The sequence below is a fragment of the Oncorhynchus nerka genome, linkage group LG9b, assembly GCF_034236695.1.
Source record: "Oncorhynchus nerka isolate Pitt River linkage group LG9b, Oner_Uvic_2.0, whole genome shotgun sequence".
In the NCBI taxonomy this organism is placed as follows: domain Eukaryota; kingdom Metazoa; phylum Chordata; class Actinopteri; order Salmoniformes; family Salmonidae; genus Oncorhynchus; species Oncorhynchus nerka.
Genome location: NC_088424.1, coordinates 20,552,381 through 20,580,342, shown reverse-complemented (window position 1 = coordinate 20,580,342; position 27,962 = coordinate 20,552,381). Strand labels below are relative to the sequence as shown.

General features: G+C 43.3%; 1 protein-coding gene across 2 annotated transcripts; it reads left to right on the top strand.

Moving 5' to 3' along the window:
- On the top strand, positions 1 to 27,877 carry LOC115114414 (tenascin-N-like). 2 transcript variants are annotated; one of them, XM_029642623.2, is made up of 16 exons: positions 1 to 194; positions 5,259 to 5,684; positions 6,523 to 6,894; positions 11,176 to 11,439; positions 12,244 to 12,426; positions 13,041 to 13,130; positions 17,389 to 17,652; positions 19,475 to 19,738; positions 20,451 to 20,714; positions 24,073 to 24,203; positions 24,653 to 24,791; positions 25,095 to 25,246; positions 25,405 to 25,501; positions 25,648 to 25,812; positions 25,972 to 26,135; positions 26,682 to 27,877. In XM_029642623.2, the coding sequence occupies exons 2-16, from the start codon at positions 5,261 to 5,263 to the stop codon at positions 26,805 to 26,807; spliced, it is 3,099 nt and encodes a 1,032-aa protein (XP_029498483.1). In that variant the 5' UTR covers positions 1 to 194; positions 5,259 to 5,260; the 3' UTR covers positions 26,808 to 27,877. The 2 variants fall into 2 exon arrangements, with proteins under 2 accessions (XP_029498483.1, XP_064869496.1); XM_065013424.1 differs by lacking the exon at positions 1 to 194 and having other exon boundaries at positions 5,204 to 5,684.
- Positions 27,878 to 27,962: the final 85 nt, after the last annotated feature.

Here is a 27,962-nt window from a genome sequence, read left to right as displayed (position 1 = left end):
ATTGGCCAAAGGCATTTCGGAAGGGGATTTAACTACTTGAGGGAAAGGCTGTTGCTGCAGGAGCCACAGAGGCATTGGTTATAAGGGCCCCTTCAAACTCATGCCCTGAGCTTGTCAACAGGTGTCAGAGAGAGAAGAAATAGAGTGACAGATTCTCAGGCTTTCAGAGGAGGGAGTCACAGGGAACTGCAACGGTGAGTGAAACACTGCTTTATGTCGTTGTTTGATTGTTTTATTCTTGAATGTTCAATTTGAGAGGCTTTGTAATATGTGCATAAACATTTTATATGACTGCGAGTTTTTTTTTAAATTAGAGGTTGCATCTGATTTGATACATTGTTATTCATATTATGACCTGTTTAATATTTTACATACCTTTTCATTTTCTTTTAACAAATGCAATTACAGACAAGATTCATACTTACTATTGAAATAAGTAATTACCTTGAAAAAGTTACACTTACTACGAAATAAGTCATTTGCAACATTATTCCTGTTTGAGTCATTATATGACATATGATCAGGAAGCATATCGTTTTCATCAGAGAAAATTAGATGTTAACATATAGTAGTAGTCCTTTAAACAAAGTTTCAAAATTAGTATAACAACTTCATTACAAAGCTCTTTCAGTACAAGTTATACAGTCAAATAGAAACAAACAAAGAAACAAACATAAATGGGTTCGATTTCTTTTGATATTTTGCATCAACATAAAAAAAACTGCACAAGTTGTAACTTAGGCATCAAACCCAATACGTTTAGAGGTCCATTTCCTTGTTAATAAAATTGCCTTCTCTCACTCCTCACATTTTCATCACAGACTAAACTCCAGCCTCTCTGGTACCAGACGGAAATGCTGGGCAGTCAAGCATCAGACTAAGCATTAACAAATTATACTTCAGTTAGTCAGACATATAGCCAGTGGGGAAATAGCTGAAGTGTCAGCTATGTCCTTACCATGGAGTAAATATGTTGTTAATACAATATACAGCTTCAGTAGAATAATTATATTTCTTTTTCTTTTCTTGTAAACCATTTTATTGAAGGTGGATTTTTTTTCTTCTGAAAATAAATAGTTTCAACAAGCTTCATAGACATGAACGGTGATTGCCTGTGGCTCAACTTGATGAAATGCTACTGTACTGGCTCAAAGTTATCTTGGAAGCAGTGATAAAACGAACAACAGATGTAGAGCGTTGCCTGCAGCTAGCCATGAATGGGGTGGTTTCTAATATGTGACCATAAGGCCTACATAAAATGGGGTGACTATTGGGCTTTTGTAACCTTATCAAGGTTTTTTTGTGGTTTGGATGGCAGGACCAGCAGACAGAGCAGGGGGATATGAGTTTGAGCTCAGACTTACTCTAATTGCTTTCAGCTTTTTCTGCCTGCTAGTAAAGGAAAATTCGACAAATGTTGCAACCACATAAAGACCATGAGCTCTGAGCTCTTCCCCCTGTGTGCAGACTGCAGAGCGCTAAACTTTTCATCCCAGGCTTGTTGGTCCAGTGCAATTCCCCTTGAAACGGAAAAGAACAGACTGCCTTTTATCTGTCTGTTGGTTAATGTGTCTCATGAGAGGATGGGGCATTGCACACAGTCGGTCCTTACTTGCTTCCCTTCCTTTCTCTCCTCCCCATGCAATGATTTTGGAGGGAAAATTGGGTCCCTGTGAGGATCTGATATTGATTGCATTCACAGTCTGAGTCTGAAGCGTTTCTTGTTAGTGAGTGAGGGGAAACATTCTACCTCCTCTTATTCCGTAAGTAGATGATGCACAACAGTGTTCCACTTTTTGGTAAAATGCAGCTTCCTCTACCCTTTGTCGAACCTTAACAATTAGAGGAGTGAGTCTAACATTTTTAGTAGCTGTTTGAAGTTTACTACCAGCACAACTTGCCAGTCTGCAATGCATGCTGGAATTGCTTAGGTACTTTCCTGCCAATCCCGGTTGGAAGTCTGTCAAACTTCACAGCTAGTCGACAAGCCTGCTAAGAATGGAGGCTGAAAAGATGAGACAGACATCCTTGTGTCTGACTATTTGAATTCCTTGTTATGTGAAGGTAATTCCCCTGTGTGTCCATGCCAACTTTGAGTGCGGAACTGCGGATACTGTTTTCTCAAAGCCTTTGAGACTGCTTCGGCTCTTCCATGACTGCACATCTGACATGCTTCACATAGAATGTGTCCCAAATGGCACCCTATTCCCTATAGCAGTGGTATTCAACTCTTACCCTACAAGGTCCCTAGCCTACTGGTCTTCTGTTCTACCTGATAATTCATTACACACACCTGGTGTCCCAGGTCTAATCAGTTCCTGATTATAGGGGAACAATTTAAAAAACAGTGGAACTGGCTTTGAGGTCCAGAGTTGAGTTTGAGGGCCCAATAAGGTGGAATAGAGCAAGGTTTCCCAAACTCAGTCCTTGGGACCGCAAAGGGTGCACATTTGTGTTGTTGTTGCCCTAGCACTACACTGTGGATTCAAATAATCAACTAATCATCACGCTTTGATCATTTGAATCAGCTATGTAGTGTTAGAGCAAAAAAATAAATGTGCACACCTTGGGGTTCCGAGGACCGAGTTTGGGAAACGCTTGAATAGGTTGTCATTTGGGACACAACCATGGATTCACTGACTAAGGAGAATCTTTGGTCTTACTGCTGTATCATTCCTGACGTTCCTTCCCTGCAGAGATTTAGGAGTTCATGGTAGCTGGAAGAAGGTCACATTGGAATCTTCTCTAAGACAAATAAAAGCCTTAAAATGGCAAGCATCAAATAAAACCTTGACAGTAAACTATAAATGAGCTTGTTAAGAATCTGTGTGCGCCAGCGCCTGGTGCCATTCCACAGGGCTGTATAATGTTCCTGTGATGTGGGTTATTATAAGGCTGTCATTGACTTGCTGGTCTTTCCCCTTGGTCTGATCTATGTCCTGGTTGCTGATAAAGTGCCATCTACTGTAATTATTGCCAGAGAGTCAATGGGGATGAATGGCCATAGCTGTGATGTCATAGTCTCTACGGTCTGGCTACTCTAACCTCAAGGTTTTCACCCACTGAGTTGGATAACAGACACAGGACTCGTAGCAAACATGGTGGAAAGTTTGTGTGGCATTAATACAGTTACTGTAAGTCATTAGCAACATAGCCAACATAATTTCTCCCAACATGTTGCTTACTGATACTACATTTTCACAAGTGTTGAGCAATTTTCCCTCTGTGAAGTCTACTGTTGGATGGAAGCTTAATGCCAAGGGTTATTTGACTAGGAGGTCATTATTAGACTCATGCTAACCACTTTCATTCAGGTAAATCCTAGCCATTTTCTTATTTAGGCTAATGTTCGCCACTTTCATGTTTGCCATTTTCATTTATGCTAATCACAGAAGAAAGAGAAAACCCAGATGTGTCACACGGGGTATAAACTTGAAGCATCCAGTGAGGGCTTCTATTCAACACCTTAAATGGTAATAATGAAGTCTATTGGCAGGCAGAGGGTCAAGGAGGAGCAAGAGCTCATCATTTTCTCATAACGATCTGAATGCAGTTTTCTGTTCCAAAACTAGAATCTGTTACAAACAGAGTGCATGTTTTGTAGATTTGACTCCTTGCCAAAGTTTTAAAAAATGGCGTGGTTTGGGAATGTAGGGTGAATTCGAGTTCTTGCACATGCACACTTCAGAGATTAGGCATTCCCTAATGTAAATATGCAAACACATGCTAAAGCACGTTAATAGGATCATGCTAGCTCTTGCTTGGCTCTGCCCACCTCATTGCCTGTTCTGACTACTGTGCTTTATTGGCTCCTATTGTAAATGATGCCTCTGTCCTATCTTGGGTTAGTTATCATAATATTTAGGCTAATGTTAGTGTAAGGGGTGCGTAACTGGTGGCAGGGAAGTCAGACGCAGGAGAGCAGAACTAGGTAAAAGCCGGAGCAGTTTCATTTCAAAACCAACGACATAAAGAAATGACCAACATGGGTACAAAAACTGTTCCGTTGCCACACTGCAGTATCACAAACATACTGTAAACTCTCCAGGAGCATCTAAGCCATTATGTCAAACTATGAACATCTACACTAATGGTGTAGGCTGCTTATGATGCCATAACACCTATGCCATTGTGCTTATCACTTATAGGTTACTTTCACAATCCTTCAGGTGACTACATGGACAAGCCTCAGATACTGTAGCACCACTTGTGCCACAGCTGACACCAACGTAATGAATTCAACCTGTAGATGAGGTTGCTAGTGTTGTATGATTGATATAATCATTGATGAAGATTTCTTTATACTGGTTTACAATGTTACAGGAACAATCGCTTTGCACTATTGATCTACTGTACACCATTTATCGTTCCCATAGTTTCAATATACCATATGTGAGTTAAGATAAAAAGCCTAGTATTTGTGCATGGTTGAGTCATTTCACTTCTTTGATAGTTCCACATTGTGTGCTCCCAATTATCTATCCCGTTAGTGTTTTTGCGCTACATGCATATTTCATTGACCAATCAACATTCTTTTAAAAGTAGCCTGCGCAATTTATTAAGGCATGCATGCTATTACTGTGGAGTTTCCAGTTGTCAAGCACCATGGCCTCTCTTTTAGAGGAGAGCGGAGCAGACAGTCACTTAAGTTTGGTTTTCAGTTTCCACAGACCACACAAGTTCAGACATCGACTATAAGTTGCTCCACGACCAAATTTCTAATGGCTACGTGCCAAGGATGCAGCGGTTCAATCGTACATGCTTGAGAAACAGGTAACCTCTTATTCACCATAGAGGTTTGAACCAAATTATTTCTGAAGAAGTCTTTTCAGATATATATTTGGCCTATTATTTTGATAGCATATAATTTCTCTTTCTGGGGATGTCAAAAGCTGGATGACATCACTGTCATTAGACATGACATCTTTTGGAAGACAGTGTTCCATGCTCCTTGAAGCCCTTATGGTTGGCTGAGCACTATTAATAGTTAGGAACTTGGGATAAAAGTGTTTCGTTTCGAGTGATGACTGCTGGCTTTCTGCTGGAGGTTACGAGATTGCTTCATGTCCCATTTGTAAAACATAGTCTGCCTTAACTAGAATGAATGTGACTTCTTTAACAATCTTGTAAAAAAAGCCATGTTCTCTCTGGAAAATCCCCCATAATAGACCAAAAAAGGTGTCAAGACCAGTGCTCTTTGTGCATGTCAAAAGTTGCATATCAATTTCACCAATTATTCCACTTATTTTCCCCTCTAGCCATGACCACTAGACTTCACTGGCTCACAAGAGCCCTATGCCTGATAAGCATACTGTGCACTGTCACTTCCAAGTATGTGACAGAAGATTATTCATCCCCCGCTGAGAAAGAAGTCACCTTCAGCCACGTCTATAAGATTGACCTGGCCAAGAGCCCTGAGTGTAAACTCGCCTTGCAGACCCTCCCTTCTCAACAGGACCAGTTTTCAGGCCTGCAAGAGCTGGAAGGGGGCGCTACTCTGGAGGGGGAAAACAACATCGTTTTCAGGCACCAAATCAACCTCAAGACCCCAAAGTGTGACTGTGATGAGTCGGAGAGCTTTACGTCTCTGCTGTACAGAGTCAACGGGCTGGAGGAGGAGGTGGAACATCTGAAGAGTCAGTGCTCCCAGGGCTGCTGTGGTGGAAAAGGTGGTGGAGCAGGAGGTAAGCCTACAGTGCAGTCCATCACCATGAGATCTGACAGAACATCTATATTCAATAGCTAAAATACATTGAGTGTGCAGTTTTTGACACATTCAACCGGGTGCAGCTGATACCTACCATACCCTGTTCAAAGGCACTTCAATATTTTGTCTTTCCCATTCACCCTTTGAATGGCAAACATACACAAACATGTCTCAATTGTCTCAAGGCTTAAACATCCTTCTTTAACCTGTCTCCTCCCCTTCAGCTACGCTGATTGAAGTGGATTTAACAGGTGACATCAATAAGGGATCATAGCTTTCAGCTGGATTCCCCTGGTCAGTCTATGTCATGGAAAGAGCAGGAGATCCTAATGTTTAGTACACTCAGTGTATATCTGAAAAATAAATGTGGAACTTAATACCAGATGTTATTTAAAACTGTGAAACTGGTCTCCCATGTGGTGCAGCAGTCTAAGGCACTGCATCGCAGTGCTAGAGGCATCACTACAGATCCGGGTTCGATCCCTGGCTGTGTTGCAGCCGGCCGCTAGTTGGAAGGTGTTTTCTCCGACACATTGGTGCGGCTGGCTTCTGGGGTATGCGAGTAGTGTGTCAAGAAGCAGTTTGGCTAGGCAGGGTTGTGTTTTGGGGGGACACATCGCTCTCGACCTTCGCCTCTCCCAAGTCTGTACGGGAGTTGCAGCGATGGAACAGGACTGTAATTACCAATTGTATATCACAAAATTGGGGAGAAAAAGGGGTAATAAGTACAAAAATATATATATAACTGTGACACATTACACTTACAGTACAGACACTTCAGATGTCACATAACGTGATTTCCTAAACTTCCACAGGTGTGGACACTAGCTGTAGTGGCCACGGGACCTACCAGCACAACACCTGCAGTTGTCAATGCAACCCTAGCTGGGAGGGTCCTGACTGCTCCATTTCCACCTGTCCTGATGAGTGCAACGACAACGGCCGCTGTGTGGATGGCAAGTGTGTCTGCCACGCTGGCTATACGGGGAGTGACTGCAGCCAGCTGATGTGCCCAGGCGACTGCAACGATAAGGGACACTGCGTGGACGGCAAGTGTGTTTGCTTCAGCCACTTCACTGGCGAGGACTGCAGCGAACAGAAATGCGATCCCGACTGCATCCACGGCACCTGCGTGAACGGAATGTGTATCTGTGACGAAGGCTTCTTTGGGGAAGACTGCTCTACAGGTAGAAGTTCTGATATAGGCTGAGGTTATAATCAGGTCATAATATCTTATTCATTATTATATAAAAAGGAAAACTGATCCAAGATCAGCACTCCTAGTTTGAAATGGCCTAGATCTACATAGCAAACTCTACCTTTTGTTGATTCGCAGAACTGAAATGCAGAAAATCTACAGCTGTAGGATCCTTAGGGTTCTAATGTTTCATAAACACTTTAAACTTGCCATTAGGTACTGGTTATTTGATTATTAGTTAAATAGCAGTTAAGCAGAAAATTTGCAGTCAAAACATTCTGTCAGATAAATTCACTGCTTCCACACTTGTGATAGTGACAGCAATTGCTGCAGCCTCAAACTGTCTAAAGATTTCACTTTGTTAAAACCAAGTTTGTGCACAGACCCATGGTAGCTGGTCAGCTATTGCACTCAGCGATAGTAAGATTTTCAATCTGTGCTGCAAGAGAACTTTGGAGAGATTTATAGTAATGTGCATGTAGGAACTGTTGAACTGTTGCTTACAACAAGAACAGGGACGTGTCAAGGGGGAAGAGGGAGGCTATGTGAGTTTACGAGTTAGATTTGGAGGATAAATATTATGAGTATAGGACAAAAGCTACAGTATACTGAGACATTTTCTGTTTTGTGTGATCAGACCTTGAGGTGCATCATCATCACCAATGCTGTTTTCTTTTTAGTGAAACAAAAGGCCTTGGTGGATTTCTGTGGATTGGTAAAAGCCAGATCAATGTCCTACAGATGCTGCATGTGGATTTGTAAAAGCCAGATCAATGTCCTACAGATGCTGCATGTGGATTTGTAAAAGCCAGATCAATGTCCTACAGATGCCGCATGTGGATTTGGTCTGCTTTCCATGTACGTCTCCTGAGTTGTCCCTTAACACTCTTTTCACCATGGTACAGTAGACTCAGTAAAAACAGGACCTTATGTGAGTCACTGAAAAGTGGGATGTCTCATTCACATTTCTGCTTCACATTTGAGAATCACATCCATTTTCAAATTGGTGGTCTTGAATATTATTTGAATAACATACTGTACCCTTTAGCAATGCCCAAATGCATTGACATTATGTATGGTCACTTTTAACTACATGGAAACAGTACATGTGCTTCCCCACTTGTTTTTCATATTAATCACGACAGAGAACACTGAGCAGCACACGTTTGGCCCAGTTGATGGAAGTCCTACTTACAGTTGTCTCAAAAAATGTTTAACACCATAATGATGTGTCTTTGGCTGAGAACCTGCCACTGTATGGCAGCATTTGCGCAAACTGAAAGCGCGAACCACTACTTTTAATCAGGGCAAGGCGACCAGAAACATGACCGAATACAAACAGTGTAGCTATTCCCTCTGCAAGGCAATCAAACAAGCTCTCAGTATAGAGACAAAGTAGTCGCAATTCAACGGCTCAGACACGAGAGGTATGTGGCAGGGTCTACAGTCAATCACTGACTACAAAAAGAAAACCAGCCCCGTTGCGGACCCCGATGTCTTGCTCCCAGACAAACTAAACAACTTCTTTGCTCGCTTTGAGCACAGTGCCACCTACACAGCCCACTACCAAAACCTGCGGGCTCTCCTTCACCGCAGCCAACGTGAGTAAAACATGTAAACGTGTTAACCCTCGCAAGGCTGCCGGCCCAGACGGCATCCCTAGCCGTGTCCTCAGAGCATGCGCAGACCAGCTGGCTGGTGTGTTTACGGACATATTCAATCAATCCCTATCCCAGTCTGCTGTTCCCACATGCTTCAAGAGGGCCACCATTGTTCCTGTTCCCAAGAAAGCTAAGGTAACTGAGCTAAACGACTGTTGTAGCACTCACTTCCCTCATGAAGTGCTTTGAGAGGCTAGTCAAGGATCATATCACCTCCACCCTACCTGACACCCTAGACCCCCTCAAATTTGCTTACCGCCCCAATAGGTCCACAAACGACACAATGGCAATCACACTGTACACTGCCCTAACCCATCTGGACAAGAGGAATACCTATGTAAGAATGCTGTTCATCGACTACAGCTCAGCATTTAACACCATAGTACCCTCCAGACTCGTCATTAAGCTCAAGACCCTGGTTCTCGACCCCACCCTGTGCAACTGGGTCCTGGACTTTCTGATGAGACGCCCCCAGGTGGTAGGAAACAACATCTCCACCCCACTGATCCTCAACACTGGAGCCCCACAAGGGTGAGTTCTCAGCCCTCTCCTGTACTCCCTGTTCACCCATGACTGCGTGGCCATGCGTACCTCCAACTCAATCATCGAGTTTGCAGACGACACTACAGTGGTAGGCTTGATTACCAACAACGACGAGGCGGCCTACAGGGAGGAGGTGAGGGCCCTCGGAGTGCGGTGTCAGGAAAATAACCTCACACTCAACGTCAATAAAACAAAGGAGATGATCGTGGACTTCAGGAAACAGCAGAGGGCACCCCCCTATCCACATCGACTGGACACTAGTGGAGAAGGTGGAAAGTTTTAAGTTCCTCTGCGTACATATCACAGACAAACTGAAATGGTCCACCCACACAGGCAGCATGGTGAAGAAGGCGCAACAGCGCCTCTTCAATCTCAGGAGGCTGAAGAAATTGGGTTTATCACCAAAAACACTCACAAACTTTTACAGATGCACAATCGAGAGCATCCTGTCGGGCTGTATCACCGCCTGGTACGGCAACTGCTTTGCCCACAACCGTAAGGCTCTCCAGAGGGTAGTGAGGTCTGCACAACGCATCACCGGGGGCAAACTACCTGCCCTCCAGGACACCTACACCCCCCGATGTCACAGGATGGCCAAAAAGATCATCAAGGACATCAAACGCTGCCTGTTCACCCTGCTATCATCCAGAAGGCGAGGTCAGTACAGGTGCATCAAAGCTGGGACCGAGAGACTGAAAAACAGCTTCTATCTCAAGGCCATCAGACTGTTAAAAAGCCATCACTAACATTGAGTGGCTGCTGCCAACATACTGACTCAAATCTCTAGCCAATTTAATAATTAAAAATTGGATGTAATAAATGTTTCACAAGTCACTTGAAACAATGCCACTTTATATAATGTTTACACACCCTACATTACTCATCTCATATGTGTATACTGTATTCTGTACCATCTACTGCATCTTGCCTATGCCGTTCAGCCATTGCTCATCCTTATATTTACATGTACATATTCTTATTCATTCCTTTGTTGTTGTGAAATTGTTAGATTACTTGTTAGATTTTACTGCATGTTCAGAACTAGAAGCATAAGCATTTCGCTACACTCGCATTAAACATCTGCTAACCATGTGTATGTGACCAATAAAATGTGATTTGATTTGGTGATTTGATTTGTAGATGTATGATTCTCTTCTTTATGAAGTCCAAACATAATTTAATAATTTTCTTCTTCAAAATATGCCTCCCTCGTTATCAATCAGTGAGGACAAAAATGTCAGTTCCTTTTGCCTTTTCCGAATCGTTAGATGTTCATTTATTTGTACTTTTGGCTGTTCTGAAATATTATTTAAGGGCATAATTGTTACTGGCAGCGGCTGTAGAAAACGGTTGTATTAACTGCCACTGGATGGAAATGCTCCTCCTGAAGAGAAAGAAAACATTGAGCTTCCTGCCTTTAACATATGGAACAAGGTCCAAGCCTGCTGTGAATTCTTTCCTGGTAAATGTGGTCTCCTTAGTACCTATTTCATATTTCCCCCAATGTACACACGCTTTTTCTGCACTTTAATTCCTCGAATTCAGCACATACGCTCGGTCGTCTGTGTCCGTATTTCCCTGTATACGCAGGAATATCTTGGCTTGGAAAGTTTGCTTCATACACTGCTGACTGGCCGTCTCCTGGGCTCTTATTCATGTTATTGAAAAGTCCCCCCATACTGTCTGATTCGCCCGACCCTATTTCCACCATCTTGATTGAAGGATCGTGTCTAGATACAGTATCACGCTGTAACTGCAGAAAATGAATACGTTTTCACCAAGTTTCTAAATTGCGTTTTCCTTAAATCAGATATGTTATTTCTGTCAGAGTTACATTGAGTGAAATGTGAAAAGAGTAAAAAAGAGAGAGCAATAACATAGTGAACTTAGTACACCTACTGACTTCGCCAAGAGGTCCGGAATTCTTGGCGTAACAACTGAAGTGTTGGACTGACAGGCCCCCATGTTTATCCTGGTTGGGGCTACCCCTCAAATTCATCACAATAACATAGTGAGTAACATAGAGTTTTGAACCTTAACTAATCATACCTCTGTCCCCCCCTCAGTGTCGGGCCCTAACGGCCTGCGTCTGGTAAGGGTGACTGATAATTCTCTGCTGGTGGAATGGGAGGCTGTGAAAGCAGCAGAGTACTACATCCTTACCTGGCACCCTGAGGGCAGTGAGGCAGAGCTGGAGCGGTTCACCGTGCCCAACACAGAGACCTCCTACCTGATCACAGGACTCAGCCCAGGTGTCACCTACATAGTGCAGGTGTACGCTGTCATCAAGGAGATCCAGAGCGAGGGGGACAGGATCGAGGCGACCACAGGTAAGGGAGTGAAGTGAACTACAGAGGAAAGTTCAGTATGTTTCTCATAACATTGATTTTCATATGTTACTCAAAAGTCCAGGTGTTTTTGTTTGTGGTAAGTGGTTCTGAATGCCAATTTAAATGTCCTGTTGTCACATAAAACTCTCTATGTACAGATCACCCCAATAACCCTGAATACTGTTTGTACTAAATGATTCACTTAGTGATCGTTTGCTTACCATTAGGTTTAAGGTAATTACACCAGTCAGCCTAATTAAAAGGAAATGAAGCTGTAGACACATTTTATGGAAAGAGAGACACAGAGCACTGAGCCTTGGGCCCTGGGCTCTGCTTGTGCGGTTAGCCATGGAAAACATCTCAGTGCATGACATTCCTGTCTGGGTATGAGAAAAGGCCTGATCATCCGGCTATGATGAAGAATTAGCGTGAGACAAACAGTTCTCAGTCACACAATATGCTTAACTTCAAACGTTATCCCTTTCAAATGGTTTTAAATTAAAAAAATTCTGATTAGAAAGAACTGTTAAAGAACATTAGCCAGACTATTTTCCCTGGCCTGGAATGGATTTATATGCAAAATCACATATAGGAAACCTCATAGAAACCAGTAGGAAACATGCCCTGGTCCTTGGTTCTGTATGATAGCGATGACACTCTTGGGTACCCTATTAGACGTCTCTCATAACTTGTATCTAACTATAACACCATTAGTGACAATTTATATGTCAACGCAGGTGACATTTAAATGGCTAAATGTCATTATTCTGGCATTTCTAATGAGACTATGTTGAACCTACACAGAGGTGTCTGGTATTGATGGTATCCGGGTATTGGGCCAGACTGAGGACTCTATCCAGGTGGACTGGCAGAACCCTGCAGCACCTCTGGACCACTTCAGACTGACCTATGCTAACCCTGACGGGCAGGAGGAGGAGCAGCACGTACCAATGAGTGCAGAGGCCAGGACCACCCACACCATCGTAGGTATGTCATTTAAATTAGAGAACACCGTCTGAAATAGATTTGAATAGAATAGTGTGAGGCCCAATGCAGGACATGAGAATCGGGTACAGGGAGTGAACCATTTAATACAGACGGACATGTAACGGAACGGGGACAGCGTCTGGACATAAACACGACACGACAAAATGCTACTTCAGGGAACAACACAGAGGAGTAGACATATACACAGGGGCAATCAACACAGTGAGGGAGTCCAGGTGAGTCCAATGAGCAGAGCTGCGCGTAATGATGGTAACAGGTGCTTATGATGACGGGTAGCCTGGCACCCTCGAGCGCCAGGGAGGGGGAGTGGGAGCGGGCCTGACAAATAGTCCATCATATTTTACAACCTTTGAATAGAATAGGACTTCATGTTTTACAACTGCTACCTGTGTAACTGTCTGTTCCCCAATGGTCTCCACCTCTCCCCATTTGAGCAGAACACGCATAACCCTTTGAGTATTCACAGACCTATGTTCCCGTAACGGCTAATCATTCCATTGTGTTCAAATGTATTGTGGTAGATTAAGAACCTTGAACTACTATGAGGTTTTGCAAACCTGTATGCTTACTTGCCCTGTGTGTGTGTTATACAGGACTGCAACCTGGCACTGAGTACCTCATCACAGTGCAAGGCATCAAAGGGACCATCGAAGGGAAAGCCTCCTTCGCCACCGGGGTCACAGGTGACTGCTGCTGATACTAAACAACAGAGACTTTCTGGGGGTTTCAGAAAGTGAGGAGACAGTGTCTGCGTCCCAAATGGCCCCCTATTCCCTATATAGTGCATTACTTTTGACCAGTGAGCCCTGGTCAGAAGTAGTTCATAGGGAATAGGGTGCCACCTGGGACATGGGTACTGTATCCAACATCAGCGAGCGGTAACCACCCTCTGTGGTTTGAACTCAAAACCACATGTGGGGGGTACGATCTCAATGGACATTGAAAGGACTATAACCAAATCAAAATTATGTAGAAATTATAATAGACCTTCATTTATAGTCTCTTTTCACTCTGTCCAGCTTGCTAATAGTCATCGTAATGGAAGCTAGACTGTCAGGGAGCATCGAAAATTCCAAAAGCGATAGATAAAGGACTATTTTTGCACATTTTGACGGCAAGGCAATATAATCCATTTTAAGTGCGGCCCCCTGGACCTCGTTGAAGACCGAATGTGGCCTGCGGAGAAAATGAGTTTGACACTTCTGCTCTAAACCATTCCCAACTCTACTGTGAGAACAGCGGAGTAAAATAGGCACAGAATGTGTTAGAGTCCATAGCTTGATAAAGTACAGTACTGTACCCTGGTATTAGGTCTCACTATAACAGCCAATGATAGTAGAATATGAACGTGGTCAGGAAGACTAATGATTATGGGTAGTGATTATGGGTCATAAATCACAGTTTAATAATCTGGACAGATTCTAATGATCGTGGTAAGAGTGTCTGGACCAGGATCCGAGCCCTAAGGCCAGTGTAGTCCATGATTTACATAAGCCACCTGGTCCTTTAAAAATATGAGAATATGGGAATCACTTATTTGGATCTCACAAGCATTCTCTTGAGTATTTTGCGTGAGGATGAATTCATAAAGGATGTTAACTTCTACAGCCGGTCCTGCCAACCCGATATCTGCCACTTATTTGACCGACTGAAATGACTGTCTACAATTGCAGCTTGGCCTGCTCCTTTTGTTGGCTGTTTATTTCTGGAGATGTATTACAGTAGTTCAAAAGCAGAGCTGTCCCTGTCTCATTACAGAGATGGTGCTTTTTGTTTTCTCAACCCTCAGGTGACATTTAATGGGTTTCATTTGGGAGTTAACCATTGTAGCGTTTCCGGTTTGATGGTTGTCAGGTGTCTTTCCATTACCTCACACATCCGTCTTCACAGAGCTAATCTTCACACAAGACAAGGTGGCCTGTCTCAACTTCCACCACGGAAAACTTCACTTGAGGAGTTGCACGAAAGGCTTATAGTGATTTTGGATGTTGGAACTCCAGAGTTCCCTTAGATAGGCGTGGAATTGTTTCAAGATGAGTGTGTGTGTCGGGAACTTTTAAAAGGTCACCTATTATTGCTACTGCCCAGTTTGTTCTCCTCAGAGCGATATAGTCACACGCGATAGAAAAATAGGAAAATTCGAACATAATAGCAATCACATAGAGGCAGTTTATTGTGACTGTCTGTGAGTATATGAGCCTCCTAATAACCGTACAGAGTATGAAACTGTATCCTGTGGGGCCACCCCTGACAGCTCACATTATGTAAGCCTCAATTAGAGGAGCTTTGTTCCTTCCTCTCAGCAAGTTATACATTACAGAACATTTTCTCACAAGTGGCCGGTCCACTTACAACAAGAGGGGGAAATGGCTTTTCAATTCCTCTCTCTTTCAGGAAAGATCTGCTATTTATTTACTGTGAAAATCAGCTAGAGTGCATTGTCTTCTTTTATTGAATGGCATTATAGTATTTTGTGAAACAAATCTCTCTCTTCTCTTCTCCTGTCATAAATCATAAATCCTTAATTCATAGACAATGAAACGGTGGACTACGACGTTAGACCTTGTAACGTGTGCACGGTTCCTGCGTCAGTATTGTTGCCAGGGCTCAGTAAGGAGAAATAAATTGTAGCAACCTGAAAGCATTCGGGACAAGCCAAAATCAACAGAATTGCTACCTGTCACAGTAACCTGCCAGAGGATTGTAAGGCTCATAAACACAACATAGTAGTCTACTGGTGCTACCGCATCAGATTCAATAAGGTTTACACAGGAGCGGCCATATAACTAGAAGCAGATGCATGGCTAGGTGAAAGTCAGGGAAAGTGTTTAGTCTTCATCATGGTCCCTGGACTCTAAGGCCATGTGGAGCTGTGCAGTACAGCTGGGCTGCAGTCAGTGATGTGGGCGGAGGAGTACTCTGGCATCTCTCAGAGTTAGTCTGAGGCACTGAAGTTACTAATCTCTCCTGCCACCTAATTGCAGTGTGGATGGACTCATGTACAGACTGACCCACGTGGGACGAATTGCACCCTTCTGGCTCCTCGAGCACTAGACTTTCTGCTGTCATTGTCCGTTTAAATAAAGCTTGTGAATGGGAACAAACTACTAGCAGCTTTCTCCCCAGCCTGTAAGGATGGTAAGGAGGCCTACTGATGGATAAGCTGTTTTCCACATAAACCGCAACCGGTGTTTTGTAGTCTCCCCACTCAGCTACCGTGGCAGCAGAAGCTTCAGCTATCCAAAGCCGTCATACATCACGACATGGCCTCGCCAAACGTGGTCTCTTCCCACGGAAACATAACACCTACCAACGTGCTGATCTGTTTAAGCGTGAGCAACCAAACATGGGAAAGGATCAGAAAGCTGTGGCACGTGTGGCTGTCTGCATTTTTAACTCCTACACGGTACATAGGCCTTTCTCCGAGGCTACTGATACTATGTGTAACTCATTTGCATTTTCTTGTGATTAACCCCTGTCAGCTTGTCAAGCAATGTACTCACATACAGTGGCAAAAAGACAGCAGCTAAACCTTATAAGTGCCTCCCGATGCCGGCACTCTCTCTTTGGACACATCAATAATCCGTTTTCATGATGCGGATAGCGTGGTGACATAGAGCTGACCTTGGAGGAATCGCAGAGGGATAGCCTAAATGATGATTGCTTTTACATGTCTTCTCACTTCCTCTCTCTGTCTGGCTGCTGATGCCACTGATGCTTGCCTTCCCTGACCCCCGTAGAGCTGCAAGCTCCATTCCCCTCACTCACCCTGCTCTGCTGGGTGCTCCTCTCTGGATCCTCCCTGTCAGTCTGCTCACATCCGCCATATATCTTCTCTGTCCCCTGAGACCTTAAGCCCCTTGACTTCCTCGTCATAGAGAGAGCGTGCTCCAGCAAGCATTGGCCCCATCTGGGTATTTGGTTAGCAAGGTGGGCACAGGCTAGCCCACACCAAGCCCACACCAGCCCAACACGGGCTAGCCCACAGTAATTCCATATCAGCCCAACAGAGACTATCCCAGCGTGGGCTAGCCCACACCAAGCCCACACCAGCCGACACTGGTTAGACCACACCAGGCCCAACACAGTCTATCCCAAACCAGTCCCAGCTAGAGGCGGGGGCTCATTCAAATATTTGGTTCCAGTTAAAGTGTTCTGTTGTGTAATGCCCACATGTTTTAAAATCTTGTTTACAGCCAATGATGAAGTCTCAAAAAAGACTTAAATAACATACAGTATGAGTTAATAGTTTCTCTTGTAAAAATCTATGTATTAGAGATGGGCATTTCGAGTCTTTTCGGTGAGCTGGAGCATTTGGCTCTTCGTTCATGATGTTTAAAAATAGCAAATCTCCAATGTAAAGCCCAAAAGGTAGGCTGCCTTTATGTCAGATCATGAAATGCAAGTTCAAAATATTTTTTTATTTGGCCAAATTCTTAGATGGCCTGTAGTTATTATTGTGAATATTTTTTCATGCACTGAAAAAATGTGCATGGACCAGCATGACGTGCTGTTTATTGTTTCTGCAGTGAGGATTCACCTTTAGAGAATTATGTTGTAAATTAGCTGAAGGGAGGATGGCTCATAATAATGTCCGGAACAGAGCGAATGGAATGGCATAAAACACCTGGAAATCACGTGAAGCTGATGAGCAAAGGTGCATTGGCAACCTATATATGGTCAATATTTTTACTCGCATTGGGCCAACATTGTGCCAATGTAGATGTATATGCTGGGTCTGCGTTCCTCTTCCAGCCTGCTCCTAGGGTCTCTGTCTGCTCCTCACAGGAGTGAAGAGCCCAACAGAAAATCATTTGACCGACTTGGATAAAATGAATGCTTGAATGGTATTTTATAAACCACATACCTGAGTGTCCTTATAGAAAATAGTGATTCTTCATACAACGTCTTCTCTGCCTACATCCTCATATATGTCAACAGATCTTGACGATCCTACTAACCTCTTGACCAAAGAAGTGACAGAGGATACCGCTACCGTGGAATGGCAGAAGGTACAAGCAGAGATCGACGGCTACGTGATCAGCTACAGCTCTGCTGAGGGCTCCAGTGGGGAGATCTCTGTTGGGCCAGACAGCACCTCATACAGGCTGACTGGGCTGAGGCCTGGAGTCATCTACACAGTCTACATCTGGGCTGTCAAGGGCTCCCGGGTCAGCAGGAAGAGCTCCACAGAAGCTGAGACAGGTAAACTGTTAACCAAATGCCTGACTTGTTTTTGTTTCAGTTCTCGAAATAGTCTTAAGTGACGTCTGTCTTTATACTTTGATCCTGATGGCTTGTGGATGAATGGGAGAGAACTTCTCATCCTACGCTTTATGTAGGTCCTTTGTGCAAGAGGACATTTTTTTAATGTTGGGGTCTTGTGGATAGTTCTTAGGGCTGTATTTTCACTTTTAAAGGGATGCACTTTACAAAATGACAACATGGTACAAAAAAAAACAGCCAGCCAGACTTTCACCCTCAGCACTTTTATGAATATTTATCTTCTTTACATCTTTTCCAAGAGGGAAACTCTTGCTCAGACCTGTGCTGGGCAAGCTATTTAAAGTAATTAGGTAGACACTTCTTTTGAAAAGAGTTTATCATAGCCTATAGCTGTGGAGCATGTTTGTGGAAATGTTTTAGAGACATTTAAGGACAGCTTAAGGGAGCTAGAAATGGTTCCTTCCTTATTTAATTCTGCTCATTTGAAAGAAACACCCAACATATGCTTCCCTTGTGTGTCAATGTGATGGGATAAAAGGAAGAAGCAGTAACGGCTTGGTGGGGCTATTTCAATAACCCCTCGGTTCACCTAACGATTTGTTTAACTTTCACTTACTGGCAATCCAGTCAGCAAAATACTATCAAATACTTGAGATCAACGTCATACATTAAGGAAAGAGAGAGAGAGAGAGAGAGAGTGAGTGAGAGAGAGAGAGAGAGAGAGAGTGAGTGAGAGAGAGAGAGAGAGAGAGAGAGAGAGAGAGAGAGAGAGACAGAGAGAGACAGAGAGAGATAGAGAGAGAGAGAGAGAGAGAGACGGAGAGAGAGAGAGAGAGAGAGAGAGAGAGAGACGGAGAGAGAGAGAGAGAGAGAGAGAGAGAGAGAGAGAGAGAGACGGAGAGAGAGAGAGAGAGAGAGAGAGAGAGAGAGACGGAGAGAGAGAGAGAGAGAGAGAGAGAGAGAGAGAGGAGAGTGTATTTTAACTGCTGTTTATGGCATTAAAACAGAAGGCTCAAGTACTATACCAGCTGACTCCCACCATCAGGAAATACAGGCTATAGATAAGCACTGTGTAGGAAATCTCCTCTTGGCTCTCCTAGTTCAAAGATATCACACCCAGTGGTACTATACTTTCCGTATCAGTGTATACATTTCCTCCCCCACAATCCCATTGATACCAAAAGTAAACAATACGCTACATTAGGTTGTAGGTGAGGTTTGGTCGTCTGGCCTTCAGGGACTGTTGGTGTGGTACATTGGAAGCCTATTGGAAGCCTACAGCTGCATTGTCATGGACGCCTGCTTCAGTGAGAAAATGAAACAGACATAGTACACTAACCTGTCCCATAAGTCAAACAAGGGGATTCCACATGGATACAAACATCTGAGAGGGGTGAAATTCAAGCAGGGCTCCCCATGTTTCCCATGTTTGGTCTGCTGACTGGATGGGGGTAGGTTGGGGAAGGCTAGGATGACTGGATCAGTAAACGTAGATGAACTGTGACACAGGACTAATGGAAGGTGGTACATAGAGCTTTCTGCTCTCAAACCAGTGTTAACAAGTGGTAACAAACAGGGTGGTGGTAGGTACACTTTAAGGTAGGGTTAGTCATTGAGGTTAAATTGAACACTGATAATTAAAAAATACATTGTTAAAGATCTTCATGTGATAACACTGCACTGGTAGAATGACATAACATATGCTTTAACATAGTTCCTAAAACATCTAGCTTTTAGTGCCTGCTACTTACATAGTATGTGCTGAAACTACTGAAATTAACTCACACGCATACCTCTCCAGAACTAGATGTTCCTACTAACCTGTTGACCAGAGAAGTGACAGAAGACACAGCAACAGTAACATGGGATAGAGTCCAGGCTGAAATCGACGGATACCTGATCAGCTACAGCTCTGCTGAAGGCTCCAGTGGGGAGATCCCTGTTGGGGCAGACAGCACCTCCTACAGGCTGACTGGGCTGAGGCCTGGAGTCATCTACACAGTCTACATCTGGGCTGTCAAGGGCTCCCGGGTCAGCAGGAAGAGCTTCGTTGACGCTGAGACAGGTCACTAACTCGTCTCGAGATTCAAAGTGTTGAAAAACCCTGTAGATATGGATGTTACTTAGAATAGGAAGTGTTTGTGTTAGATAATTCATCTGGGACTATACAAAGTAGTGTTACAAGTAAAAGTGGCAAAGAGATAATCAATCAAACTTGTCTCACATAACCTTAGTCATTCCACAACTGACCATCACAGAAAATGATGTATTCTAATAATATGTATACTCAAAAATACATTACACTTCAAAATTGAAGTTTGTCTGATGTTTTTAAATCTTAATGTCAAGATTAGTCCACTTTCTGCACACCATTGACTGAGTACATCCAGCTATATTCCCCAACCTCCTTGAAACAAATTTGCATTGCAAAAGCTTGAAATGATATAGTGATAATCTTTCCCAGGTAATTTAGAATTTTGCCATATAGCTGCAGCTACAAAACGGATGGCCTGTAACGTGAACTTATCTCAACAGATGATCACTTTTGAGGCCTAAAAACATCCAACAAACATTGCTATTGGGTTGTAATTCCCCAAAAATTCAATATGAGTTTGTTAATTATTCTATGCAAAATACTTGTGCTACTTTTTTAACAAATCCTGACATGAAAATGATCTCACTCTTGGGAAACACAACTTTTATTCTCTCAGATGAAAAAAAATGTAATGCATGGTAGACTGTGTATAGTAATAATCCATTTACTAATGGTTCTCCAGATCTGGATGCTCCTACTAACCTCTTTACCAGAGAAGTGACAGAGGACACAGCTGATGTGTCGTGGGACAGACCTTTAGCGGACATTGACGGCTACCTGATCAGCTACAGCTCTGCTGAGGGCTTCAGTGGGGAGATCCCTGTTGGGGCAGAAAGCACCTCCTACAGGCTGACTGGGCTGAGGCCTGGAGTCATCTACACAGTCTACATCTGGGCTGTCAAGGGCTCCCGGGTCAGCAGGAAGAGCTCCACAGAAGCTGAGACAGGTTGTCTATCTGTATTTTCATGATAATCCCACACATTCATTGTCCAATGAGAGAGATAGTCATTTCTGAACAAGAGGTTATGGTGTTTTTGTTTTTCACCTTTATTTAACCAGATAGGCTAGTTCTCATTTAGGATAGTTCTCATAGGCTAGTTCTCATTTACAACTGCGACCTGGCCAAGATAAAGCAAAGCAGTGTGACATAAACAACAACACAGAGTTGTATAAACAAACATACAGTCAATAACACAATAGAAAAAGTCTATATACAGTGTATGCAAATGGGGTAAGATAAAATAAAATAATAACAATTTAGCAATTAAACACTGGGGTGATAGATGTGCAGAAGATTAATGTGCAAGTAGAAAAAAATAACAGTACGGGGATGAGGTAGTCTGATGGGCTATTTACAGATGGGCTATGTACAGGTGCAGTGATCTGTGAGCTGCTCTGACAGCTGGTGCTTAAAGTTAGTGAGGGAGATTTGAGTCTCCAGCTTCAGTGATTTTTGCAATTCGTTCCAATCATTGGCAGCAGAGAACTGTAAGGAAAGGCGGCCAAAGGAGGAATTGGCTTTGGGGGTGATCAGTGAAATATACCTGCTGGAGCGCGTGCTACGGGTGGGTGCTGCTATGCTGACCAGTGAGCTGAGATAAGGCGGAGCTTTACCTAGCAAATATTTATAGATGACCTGGAGCCAGTGGGTTTGGCGACAAATGAAGCAAAGGCCAGCCAACGAGAGCATACAGGTCGCAGTGGTGGGTAGTATATGGGGCTTTGGTGACAAAACGGTCGGCACTGTGATAGACTGCATCTAATTTGCTGAGTAGAGTGTTGGAGGCTATTTTGTAAATTACATCGTCGAAGTTAAGGATCGACAGCATAGTCAGTTTTACGAGGGTATGTTTGGCAGCATGAGTGAAGGATGCTTTGGTGTGAAATAGGAAGCCGATTCTAGATTACATTTTGGATTGGAGATGCTTAATGTGAGTCTGGAAGGAGAGTTTACAGTCTAGCCAGACACCTAGGTATTTGTAGTTGTCCACATATTCTAAGTCAGAACCGTCCAGAGTAGTGATGCTGGAAGTGCAGGCAGGTGTGGGCAGCGATCGGTTGAAGAGCATGCATTTAGTTTTACTTGCCTTTAAGAGCAGTTGGAGGCCACGGAAGGAGAGTTATATGGCATTGAGGCTTGTCTGGAGGTTAGTTAACAGGGTCCAAAAGGGCCAGAAGTATACAGAATGGTGTCATCTGCGTAGAGGTGGATCAGAGACTCACCAGCAGCAAGAGCGACATCATTGATGTATACAGAGAAAAGAGTCGGCCCGAGAATTGAACCCTGTGGCACTCCCATAGAGACTGCCAGAGGTCCGGACAACAGACCCTCCGATTTGACACAATGAACTCGGACTGAGATGGAGTTGGTGAACCAGGCAAGGCAGTCATTTGAGAAACCAAGGCTTTTGAGCCTGGCAATAAGAATGTGGTGAGTCAAAAGCCTTGGCCAGGTCGATGAATACAGCTGCACAGTATTGTCTCTTATCGATGGCGGTTATGATATCGTTTGGGACCTTGAGCGTGGCTGAGGTGCACCCATGAACAGCTCGGAAGCCAGAATGCATAGCGGAGAAGGTACGGTGAGATTCGAAATGGTCAATGATCTGTTTGTTAACTTGGCTTTCGAAGATCTTAGAAAGGCATGGTAGGATAGATATAGGTCTGTAGCAGTTTGGGTCTAGAGTGTGTCCCCCTTTGAAGAGGGGGATGACCGTGGCAGCTTTCCAATCTTTGGGGATCTCCGACCATACGAAAGAGAGATTGAACAGGCTAGTAATAGGGGTTGCAATAATTTTGAGGGATAATTTTAGAAAGAGAGGGTCCAGATTGTCTATCCCGGCTGATTTGTAGGGGTCCAGATTTTGCAGCTCTTTCAGAACATCAGCTATCTGGATTTGGGTGAAGGAGAAATGGGGTAGGCTTGGGCGAGTTGCTGTAGGGGGTGCAGGGCTGTTGACCGAGGTGGACCAGGTGGAAAGCATGGCCTAGCATAGAAAAATGTTTATTGACATTCTCAATTATCCTGGATTTATTGGTGGTGACAGTGTTTCCTAGCCTCAGTGCAGTGGGCAGCTGGGAGGAGGTGGTCTTATTCTCCATGGACTTCACAGTGTCCCAGAACTTTTTAGAGTTTGTGCTACAGGATGCAAATCTCTGTTTGAAAAAGCTAGCCTTTGCTTTCCTAACTGCCTGTGTATATTCTTTCCTAACTTCCCTGAAAAGTTGCATATCGCGGGGGCTATTCGATGCTAAGGGCATTCAGGTCTGGGGTGATCCAAGGGCTATATCTGTTCCTGGTTCTAAATTTTATGTGGCATGCTTATTTAAGATGGTGAGGAAAGCACTTTTAAAGAATAAACAGGCATCCTCTACTGACGGAATGAGGTCAATATCCTTCCAGGATACCCGGGCCAGGTTAATTAGAAAGACCTGCTCGCTGAAGTGTTTTAGGGAACGTTTGACAGTGATGAGTGGAGGTCGTTTGACCACAGACCCATTACGGACGCAGCCAATGAGGCAGTGATCGCTGAGATCCTGGTTGAAGACAGCAGAGGTATATATGGAGGGCAGGTTGGTTAGGATTATATCTATCAGGGTGCCCGTGTTTACAGATTTCGGGTTCTACCTGGTAGGTTCATTAATTATTTGTGTGAGATTGAGGGCATCAAGCTTAGATTGTAGGATGGCCGGGGTGTTAAGCAGCACGAGCTCTGAAGATAGATGGGGAGCAATCAGTTCACATATGGTGTCCAGGCAACAGCTGGGGGCAGAAGGTGGTCTATAGCAAGCCGCAACGGTGAGAGACTTGTTTGTGGAAAGGTGGATTTTTAAAAGTAGAAGCTCAAATTGTTCGGGCACAGACCTGGATAGTAAGACAGAACTCTGCAGGCTGTCTCTGCAGTAGATTCCAACTCCGCCCCCTATGGCAGTTCTATCTTGTTGGGAAATGTTATAGTTAGGGATGGACATTTCAGGGTTTTTGATGGCCTTCCTACGCCAGGATTCAGACAAGGCTAGGACATCCTGTGTGGAGGCATAATCATCTTTGAGGAGCTGTCAGGTTCCTTCGCTCTTAGTGGAATTCTGGTCAACCCAAACCAACAGTTCAAGGATCTGCTCAATATGAGATACAAACAGTGACATTTATTGGAGAATAGAGATGGAGGAATGTAAGGCATGATAAATAATACTTCATCAGCTGTCATATTCTTATTTTGCCATCCAATTACTGCATCTGGACATTTTCATTCATGCATTCTATTTGACTAAATGGCTTCTGTTTTGGGATGTTCTCTCCATAGAAATTGACGCACCAAAAAAACTGAAAGCATCGGATGTTAAACTGAATGTAGCCACCCTGACCTGGACTGCTCCCTTAGCCAGAATCGATGGCTACATCCTCACATTGAGAGCTGAGGATGGCAGTTTGAAGGTACTAATTCTCAGTAACACACACTCTAGTTGTGGGCATGGAAATATGCAATGTCATGATATATGTATGTAGCTATAGAAACCTATTATATTAGCCAGTTGTGTTTTTTTCATAGCTTTCGGTATTGGAGATCACAATTTCATTTCATCCTATATAAAAGGGAAAGGAAAGGGAAAGGGGGACACCTAATCAGTTGAATGCCTTAAACTGAAATGTGTCTTCCGCATTTAACCAAACCCCTCTGAATCGGAGAGGTGCGGGGAGCTGCGTTAATCGACAAAGTTACTGTTGGTGTGCATCGTGTACAAAATACAAGTATTCTCAGTGTTATACCCCTGACCTCTAGTGGCGAAACATTTGTAAAAACCAACGTCAGTGGTCTTTAGTTCTGTGTCAGTGACTCTTCCTTGTCTCAGTGAATGATTGCAATTCCACTGTGTTCTGAATAGGCTGTGGAGAAGAAGCTGAGGGCAGGAGAGAGCAGCTTTGCCATGTCGGACCTGGAGAAAGGAAAGAACTACATTGTTACCCTCCTTGCTTACAGAGGACCAAAGAGGAGCAGAGTGATAGAGATCACATTCAAAACAGGTACACTGTGCCCTCTATGATCATCATCCACACACCAGACTAGTCTGACTCAGTGTGGTGAGACGTTAGCATTTCACTACACTCGTGTGCTATAATTTCAATTTGATTAGTAATGTTTCATTTCTTTCTCATCTTACAATTAATTGGTCACTTGTGAAATATAACTGAAAGCCAACTTTCAGGGCAATTAGCTTTGCTGCTATATCAGAGTAAATTACTTGACACATCGTTACATATTTCCCCCCCCCCTGAATCCCATAACGTTATAGTTTACTGGCATCATTGCACTTGTATCCTTCACAGTGGGTTTGTTGTACCCATTCCCCATGGACTGTACTCAGATTAAGAAGAATGGTAACGTGGCAAGTGGAATCTACACCATTTACGTCAACAGTGATCGCACCAAGCCCATGGAGGTGTACTGCGACATGGACACTGATGGCGGTGGATGGGTGGTACGCTCAAGCTAAAGTACATTTTGATTGATGGTATTGATGACTGAATGAAAAAAAACGGTCTGGATAGATGGACCATCGATTTAAGTGGTCATTCAAACTATCAATCAAATTTGTGTGTGAGCAGAGACTGAGATCTACAGTACATCACTCCCCAGGTGTTCCAGAGACGCAACAATGGACAGATGGACTTCATGAAGCGCTGGAGACAGTACATGGCTGGTTTTGGGAACATGACTGATGAATTTTGGCTTGGTTAGTACTGTATAAACATCCTTTTCATCTCCTGTATCTCAATAGGACTGTTATGTTCCTAGGAGTTCCTCTCATGGAATTGATATTGACGATAATGAGGATGTAAATGTAATAAGTCCTCAAAGTTCTCTTACTCTAACCCACAGGTCTGGACAATATCTATGGGCTGACCAATACTCCCACGCAGTACGAGCTGCGAGTGGACCTTGGTGTGGGTTCAGAGAAGGCCTATGCTGTCTATGACAACTTCAAGATAGCCCCGGCTAAGCAGAAGTTCAAGCTGACCATCGGTGAATACAGTGGAACAGCAGGTGGACCATCTCTTTGTATCTTTCTAACAATTGGTTGAGGAATACAAGCATAAATATTCCACACATTAAACAAACTCAGAGCTCCAACCCACACGCATAACCAATTACCACACAGCTGTGACTGTAATGAATAGAATCTGGTATATGATTGTTTTCCAGGCGATGCCATGAGCTACCATCAAGGTCGCCCCTTCTCCACGGTTGACAATGACAATGACATTGCTCTTGGTAACTGTGCCCTGACACATCGTGGTGCATGGTGGTACAAAAACTGTCACCTTGCCAACCTCAACGGCAAATTCGGAGACAACAGACACAGCATGGTAAGACTTGTGCGGCAGTTTTTTTGGGGTGTAGTGCAAGATCGTACAAGCAGATGGCGCTGATAGCATAATACAGAATCCATGGTAGTTGCACGTGAGCGTCTGGTAGGGGTTTTCTATTCTTAGTGTGAAATGGCTGTCATAGATTTATCAGCTTCCATAAAGATACACTTTTCTCAAAAAGCCTTATAAATAGCAGGTGTTTATAGCTAACTTTCATTCTCAGGGAGCCTAACAAGAACTGTTTTGTGTCTGCATGAAGAACGTTGAGAGGAAATGGGAGGGAATTGTTTTGTCATATCAAGTTATACCATGCCTCTCTTAATGAGATGCATAATATGTTCGTGTCCATATTGATGAAGACATTACCGGCACAGATAGAACTTGATAGAAGTTTCATTCTGGATCATTCTATATTTTACCTTATTTTGATAGATATGAGACAGTATGAAATCCTCTTCAGTGTGAAGCAGTTACTAGTATCATGAAACATCTGGCTGACTGTGGCTAATGTGTAGTCCTGTCTCTCTTTCTAACCTCTACCAGGGTGTGAACTGGGAGCCATGGAAGGGTCACCTGATGTCTCTTGATTTCACTGAGATGAAGATTCGGCCTGTGGGCACTGCCAGGAAGAGGAGGTCGCTTAGAAGCAGTACAGCTCCCAGAAAATAGTCCCTCTGATGAACTAAAGCAGTCAATGGGAACCTCATTACAAACCAGGCAAAGTAGCTAGAACCTCAAACCAGGAACATCAATCTATCTCAAGATTATTATAACTTACTTTATGTTAACATATCATATGGCTGCAGCCATAAACGTCTTTATTTTTCATAGGATATTTGTATTATATTGGTTTATTTCATATATATTATGAACAAGTGAACTGCAACTTTCACTGTATAGTGTTATCACATGGGCAAAGTAAAAGGATTTCGTATCTTGGCTCTGTCCTAAAGCGGCATTCCTCGCAGACGCAGATTCTTAGCAAATGACCTCTGTCCTATTGTACTGTATATGATTACGTTTTATAGGCTGGCTCCATGGCATAAAACAGTCACCATATTCATAACACTGTCTGCTCCTATTATACATAATCAGTTAGATTACCCAATGATACCGTGTTTTTAGAATAGTTATACTGCTCTTGTTCACATTCATAACATAGCATAGACCCTGACTCTCTGTTCTAAGTTCTGGTCTCTGGCCTACCCAGCCTACAGAGTTAGCTACATTTCACATTTCAGATGTTTTGCATAAGAAATAGAATGTATGACATGCTCCTTTGTAAGATTGGATTTTCAAGTGTGTATTGTAATTGTGTCGTTCCACGAAGAGTGCCTTTTGGGTCCCTTTGATATTTTAAGTAGAAATTAAAAGCCTGCTATATTAAATGAAGTGCCCTTTAATATAGACCACATGGAGAATTCAATCAATCGAATTCCTAAAATGAATATAGGCTTGCTAAAATGCCAAAATTCAGCATTTTGACATGTCCCTCCATCAACCCTGTATCACTTCTAGGAAGATTTTAACCGACTTAATCCCAAAATGTCTCCAAGTTTTACCATCATTGTAAAGCCCTACTTAAAGTGTTGCTATGACATTATGTATTTCATGTGATTAGTGATTCATTTACATCTGTCCCTCGTTTTAAGGTCAACACTTATGTGAACTGAACATGGTGAAACTATTCCTTTTAAAATATTTTTTGCAGAATAAACATTGAATATCTAATAGTCGAATCATAGAGTAAAAGCTTTTATTGGCCATTTTCTGGTGTTTTGTGGTTTCAAGCTTAACATGTCAACCTTTTTACCCATAGATCGA